We start from the raw sequence: 7052 nt of genomic DNA on the forward strand, positions 1-7052 counted from the left end.
GCGTTCCAAGGCCCGGAACGACCCCGTGAGGCCACAACCTCCGGCTCGTTCCCCGCCGAGGGCCGTTCCCTCGAGGCCGTGTGCCGGGAAAGCGGTCTCCACCGGGAGATACGTCGATTTCGACTATCTCTCCCGGGAGGGCCTTACGATAGGAGAGAGGTTGCGAGTCCAGGGACTAGAATATTTCCTTACCCTAGATCTCCCCACATACCCTGTACTAGTTAGAGAGTTTTATGGTACCGTCCATAGGGGAGATGGGGGTATAGAGGGCACGGTAGCCGGTGTCCCTTTGTTCGTCTCGGAGGATATCATTGCCCAAATCCTCCACCTTCCACAAGTAGGGGTGGCTCCCACACACCCCGAGGATAGGACTGAGGTCCTTACGGCCATTCTAGGTTATCCACCTTAGTCCCCCTTAGTTGAGGTATCCGTTAGCTCACATCCAGTTGAGGTGCGGATCCTCCTGAGCATCCTGTCTAGGTCCCTCTTCCCGAAGACTGGCCGCTTCGATTTTGTTTCTGAGAGGGACCTCGCCCTTATGTTCTATATTCTCCAGGACACCCCAGTCAACTTCCCAAAACTTATTTATAGATATCTATGTGAGCCACTAGATAGACCTAGGCTCACCCTCTCCTACGGCATGATGTTCACCCTGTTGTTTAGGGAGGCCGAGATCCCTATTCCTGAGGGGGAACCCTCTCGTGCATTGCGATGGACAGATCGCACGCGAACGGGAACCCTGCACAGGATGGGCTTTCGGAAGGTAGAGGGGACATGGGTTAGGAAGTCTTCTACCTCCACACATACCACCAGACATTCTTCTAGTCCAGACCCTGATTCTGATTATCCCACTCAGCCTTCCACTCCAGTACCCTCCACCTCAGCCGGACCCTCCTCCTCAGCTCCACCTACTCAGCCCATGGAGGTCCGGATCGCTCCTGAGCAGCTCCGGGAGTTGCGGCAGGAGATAGTTAGAGATCTCCGGGACGACCTACTTAGGGAGCTCCGGGGTTCAGTGCCTGCTCCTTCTCCTGCACCTTCTTCAGCGTTGGTCCCTTCCCTGTCCGCCGTGGCTGAGATGACGGCCCATGTGCGGGAAGAGATCGACAATGTAAGGTTCCTGGTCCAAGCCCAGTTCCATAGCATGAGCGAAGTCTCGAGCACCACTCGGACGATGCGCGATAACGTCCGACAGGATATGGGCACCACTACCCAGGGGGCCGAGCGCTTGGCGAATGTGCTCATCGACAAGCTGGACACACTTCAGAAGTCGGTGACCGAGCTCAATACGACACATAGCAGGGCCACCTCGGCCATTATCCGACAGCTCGAGCACGTCACCAATGCAGTCACACTACTTGCAGAGCGCATGCCTCGGGGACCCGCATCCTCCTCGAGGAAACCTTAGATCATTTTGTGTTATTTTGACATGTTTTTTTTTTTTTGTTTTACTTATTGTATTCTAAAATGTCTTTACATACAAATCAATACAATGAGTAGACATATTCTCTTCAATTCTGTGCAATTTGATCTATGATTGATTGTGTGTTCTGCTTACCTCCTTTTTGATACGATGACAAAAAGGGGGAGAAATACTTAATAGATATGTAAATGGAATCAACATAAAAAGAATCAAAATGAAATTTGTTCTTAGTGGATTTGGTACCTCGAGGCTCATTATCTCTCTGTTGGGGCTCCTAATGGAGTAATCTCCAGAATCTATTCAAGGGATATTCGGAGATTAGTTGAATCCAACTCAAGAACAAATTGACAGATTTTCCCTCTAAAAACCAAAAATTTCAGTCCAAAAACTTCAATGCATTAAAAGGAAATTCAGAGAACCAAAACAAAGATGAATGCATATGTTGAGGGAGAGAATCTGAATTTTCTTAAGAAAGCTAAATCATTAAATATATATAAGCCAAACAATTGTTTGCATGATATGAAGGCTTATATAATTCCAAATGAAAGGGGGAGCTTTAACTCCAAAATTTATTGTTTCACACCTTTCAAGCTTGGATAAATTAAATAACCAGACACTTGAATTCATTTATGAATTTTATTTTCCTGTTTATTGAGCAATTCACTTTACATATACTCAATGTTTTGTCATCATCAAAAAGGGGGAGATTATGGAGTGATTGATTAAAACCCTATTTGATTTTGATGAGCTCAAAGCATTTGAGTATATCTTTTGTTTACTAATGAATTCAATTGAGTGTTTCAGTGAAAATCTTGTCTAAGTGTCTCTAGATTTGGTTCAAGATAGTTTGGATAAGTTAAGAAGTCAATTTGAACCAAAGTCTGAGACTCGAGTCGACTCCAGAATATTACGAGTCGACTCCAAGCGTATCAGAATCACTGGCACGGGCTCGAGTCGACTCCGGATCATTACGAGTCGACTCCGACTGAGAACAGACAGACGAACAGAAAGCATCAACTCAAAACCTGTCAGCGAGTCGACTCCTGAAGTGCGCGAGTCGACTCCGATGCTTACCGAGTCGACTCCGGAGTAATATGAGTCGACTCCAAGGAGTTACAGACAGAAAAGTCAGAGAGCGATTTTCGACCCTAAGATTCGAGTCGACTCCTGTGGAACGCGAGTCGACTCCGATGGTTGGCAGGTCAACTCCAAAGAAAGCGAGAGTCGACTCTCAGTGGTTCACAAGGCAAAAGTCAGAGAGCAGTTTTTGGACTCTGAGATTCGAGTCGACTCCCGCAATGCGCGAGTCGACTCCGAGACAGCGCGATCCCAAAAAGACAGAAGACCAAATTATTGTCTCTGAGAGCCGAGTCGACTCCCAGACAGCTCGAGTCGACTCCAAGGCAGAAGGGTATGTTTCAGAAACTGAGAGCTGAGTCGACTCCGGAACAGTCCGAGTCGACTCCAAGACTGGACGAGGCGAATGACAGAAGATCAGGAGTTCGGGCTCTGAGCGCCGAGTCGACTCCCAGGACTGTCGAGTCGACTCGAGTGGGCCAAGTTGAAAATTAGCTCCATGGACTTCATGGGATGAGCCGACTCCGAGAATGCCAAGTCAGCTCCAGAAGTTGGCGAGTCGACTCCAGGTTAAGTCGAGTCGACTCCCAGCCGAGGAGTTCACTTTAATTCAAATCCGGAACAGTTGCCGAGCCGACTCCAGAAAAGCATGAGTCGACTCCCGCTACAGCCGAGTCGACTCCAGATCGTGCGAGTCGACTCCGACCCCCAACGGACATATTGTCAGGTTGTGCAGAGTGTGCAGAACGGGCAGAAAAAGGTGTCTAACGGCTAGTTTCCGTGGGGGATGGGTTAAATAGCCACAGAGGACTGTAGCAAGGTAGAGAACTACCATTCCATTCAAAAAGATCAAGCATTCATTCTCTGCAAGTGGTTTTTCAACGAAAAGAGGGAAGAGCGCCATTAACTCCTTCCAACCACATCTTCCAACATTGAAAGAGATCTCCTCCTGCCTTCAAGTCGTCCAGAATTTCAAGAGGAGACCCGAAGTTCAAGAAGCCCTTTCTCTTCTCCAACTTAAACGCGTTTGAGGGCTCTTAACTTTGCTTTTATTAATATTGCTGTATATTTGCTTTTGAGAAGCTCTGTTTTTCTGTTTGTCCTCATTATTAGCATATTGTCTTAGCTTGGTTCAATCGGGGGATTGAATCAAGGGTGTAGAGGTTGGTTGGTGAGCCTAGGTTAAAACCAACGTGTAAGGGTTCGATTGTGATCCCGGAAAAACAATCGAGGTGGTTCTAGTCGGTGAGCCAGGAAAAACCGACCGAGTTCGTTGTGAGCTCGTAAAACAACAAGTTTGGTTGTGAGCTTGTAAAACAACCGACTGTAATCCAGGGGGTTATAGTGAATTCCCAAGTGAGACTTGGGGAGTGGACGTAGGAGCAAGGGTTAGCTCCGAACCACTATAAAAACCTTATGTTTGTGATTGTTTGTTCCTTTCTCTTACTCTCATCTCACTCACAGCACATAGCAACTAACTAATCATCTTGCTAAAGTCTTAATTAGTCTTCCACAAATATTTTAGTTGCAAATTATTTTAAAAACCCAATTCACCCCCCCTCTTGGGTTGTCTATCTGGGCAACAACATTAATGTTAAATAATTATTAGTTGATTAAATTCTGATATTTACTTAGTAAAACAGGTCAGACATATTAATAATTATTTTAAAAATTATGTTATATCCTATGAAATCTGAAAAATGTGACTGGATAAGAAAATCTATTTTGGCATGTATGTATTCTCGCTATGGTTATGATCTGGCCCGACCAATGAAGTTTATTCGTTGGCCCTGTTGGATATCGACATCCTGCTAGTGGGGGTTATTCACTAGTATATCGACATCTTGCCTGTGAGAGTTATACGTTGGCATATCGATACCTTGCCAGTGGGAGTTATACGTTGGCATTTTGATGAGCTTATATTCTAGCCCAACTACTGAGTATAAATATGGTCATAGCTCATGGCTCTCAAGATGAACTTGATGATTTGAAAGATAATTAATTAATTTATGCAATAAGAATTGAAATTTGAAGTGACTGAATATCGTATCGATTTGGCTTTGAATCGATGACTTTTGCATGCTCAATTTTAGTATACTATTATTATTTTATTGTTTGATTTATCTAGCTAAAGTATTCGTTGCTTACTTGCTGTCTAGGTTATTATACGATTTTTTACTATATTTACATATATGAAGAATTAGTTCGACTCGGGGATTTATCATGGGAGTGCGATTAGAGACAAAATTTTGACATTTTTGTTTAGACTAGATTTTATTTTAGAGTTGATACAAGATATTAGAATATTATTGGTTTTGTAAGACTTTTAATTTTGCTATTTAAATAGAATTTGAATGTTATTATTTAAATTATTTGCACTGCTCGATTTTGATATCATGATGAGACGTTTAATTGCCGTAACCTCCTGCTCGTGATTTTGGGTCGGGGCGTGACAATGATGCTTCAAACATCTTTCGTTTTCTACCTTCCTTGCTGTGTGGAGAAAGAATTATACTCAAAGGAGAGAATGTGGCATGTTCTTTATGTAAATCCACTGTTACACCCCTTAAACCTGTTGTTTGCTTCAAGCTTTGCACCCTTAACTTTTCCTCTAGCCTTATTCTCTCTTTTGCCTTCTAAACAAGCAAGCATTTAATTCCAGAAACCATCACCGGCCACCTTAAATCCCCCCCAGGACATGTAATCCTTCCGTGCGGTTTCAGCCTTTGCGAGACCGAACAAGAGGGAGAGAGTGAGGATGGTGGCCTTGAAGGTATTTGGACAGCCAACATCCACAGATGTTGCCAGGGTGCTGACATGCCTCTTCGAGAAGAACTTGGACTTCCAACTCATTCGTACCGACAAGTTCAAGGGAGAGCCAGTGGTCCCTGAGTTTCTTAGGCTACAGGCAAGTCATTTTGATAATTCTATCCTCACATTTCTTCACCTGAAATTAAAAAAAAAAAAAAACAAACTACTGCCTCACATTTCTTCAAGTTGTAGTAATACTAGTGTAGCACTGCAAAGATAACTACTGCTGGTTCTTCCATTCAAATTAGCAGGATCCTACTGGTCAAGTAATCTTTAAAGATGGGAAGTTCATGATTTTTGTTGGTAAGTTGTCCCCAGATACTTTCTTATGTATTGATTTTGTATGGGAATCCAATTAACATCCAAAGGCAATGTGGTTCTTTCATGCTTCCAGATTCAAGAGATGCTTGCAGGCACATTTCGGAGAAGTACCCTGATATGGGAAACAAGACCCTTTTTGGAACTGGTGTTCTCGAGAGGGCAACGATTGAACAGTGGCTGCAAGCAGAAGCTCGGATGTTTGACCCTCCAAGCTCAACTCTAGTCTTCCATCTGGCCTTCGCAACACCATTAGGCTTGCATCCTGATCAATCTTTGATCGAGAGAAATGAGAAGAAGCTGGCCGATGTTCTTGACATCTATGAAAGTAGGCTGGGAGAGGACGAGTACTTGGCAGGGGATGAATTCACGCTGGCCGACCTCTCACACCTCCCCAACGCACACTACCTTGTTACCAAGACAGAGAGGGGACGCAAGCTTTTCACTTCAAGGAAGAATGTGGCGAGGTGGTGGAAAGCAATCTCGGATCGGCCTTCATGGAAGCGGGTGGTCCAAATTCAGAGTGAGCATCCAAGTCCACTGGAGAAATTGGAGAACTAGAGTTTCATTTGGATGACTTTGTTTGCTGTGTGGTTTGGCTTCCCTTCATGTTGCGGCTTCCTTTTTTTGTTGTGTGTTTGTTACTATGCAAGTCTTCTTGACCTGCATCTGTCATGGATAAAGATCTTCTGTATCTCACAAAAAATTAAAAATAAGAAAAAGGAGTGTTAAGAATAATAAGATATTGTGGAGACAAATATTCCCCTGAGCTAAATATGTAAGATCGCTGTGAAGCCCAATAGTCCCACATCGGAAAGACTCGTTCCAGAGCCTGGGCATATGAGGCGGGTGACTCCAAATCCTGCAGACGCGTTTTGGGTGGAAAACAAAACCGGGGAGGGGTGAAGGACGCTTGCGTGAAGCCCCAGAACCGGACAATATCTGGCAGGGGAGCCCCGTGTTCCCCCCTCATGTAGCCCCCACGTAGGCACTAGGTGCCTCACGTGCCTCGCAGAGGCGGGGGCGTGACATTTGGTATCAGAGCCGAGGACGGCTCTTGTCCGATGGTGGGAAGGGTGTGAAGCCCAATAGTCCCACATCGGAAAGACTTGTTCCAGAGCCTGGGCATATGAGGCGGGTGACTCCAAATCCTGCAGACGCGTTTTGGGTGGAAAACAAAATCGGGGAGGGGTGAAGGACGCTTGCGTGAAGCCCCAGAACCGGACAATATCTGGCAGGGGAGCCCCGTGTTCCCCCCTCATGTGGCCCCCACGTGGGCACTAGGTGCCTCACGTGCCTCGCAGAGGCGGGGGCGTGACAATCGCAATACGAGCATAGGGTTCGTACAAGTAGTAACATCTTGCATGTATCATTCTATGCATTATATATTTTATTTCATAGAAAAAACTTATTTTACACGCAA

At 45.2% G+C, this 7052-nt stretch overlaps 1 protein-coding gene across 1 annotated transcript; it reads left to right on the top strand.

Moving 5' to 3' along the window:
• The first annotated feature begins 5146 nt into the window (after window positions 1-5146).
• LOC103700424 (glutathione S-transferase F10-like) lies at window positions 5147-6390 on the top strand. Its single transcript, XM_008782371.4, has 3 exons — window positions 5147-5408; window positions 5563-5614; window positions 5706-6390. The coding sequence occupies exons 1-3, from the start codon at window positions 5259-5261 to the stop codon at window positions 6188-6190; spliced, it is 687 nt and encodes a 228-aa protein (XP_008780593.2). The 5' UTR covers window positions 5147-5258; the 3' UTR covers window positions 6191-6390.
• The last annotated feature ends 662 nt before the right edge of the window (window positions 6391-7052 follow it).

This window comes from Phoenix dactylifera, unplaced genomic scaffold (assembly GCF_009389715.1).
Source record: "Phoenix dactylifera cultivar Barhee BC4 unplaced genomic scaffold, palm_55x_up_171113_PBpolish2nd_filt_p 000414F, whole genome shotgun sequence".
In the NCBI taxonomy this organism is placed as follows: Eukaryota; Viridiplantae; Streptophyta; class Magnoliopsida; order Arecales; family Arecaceae; genus Phoenix; species Phoenix dactylifera.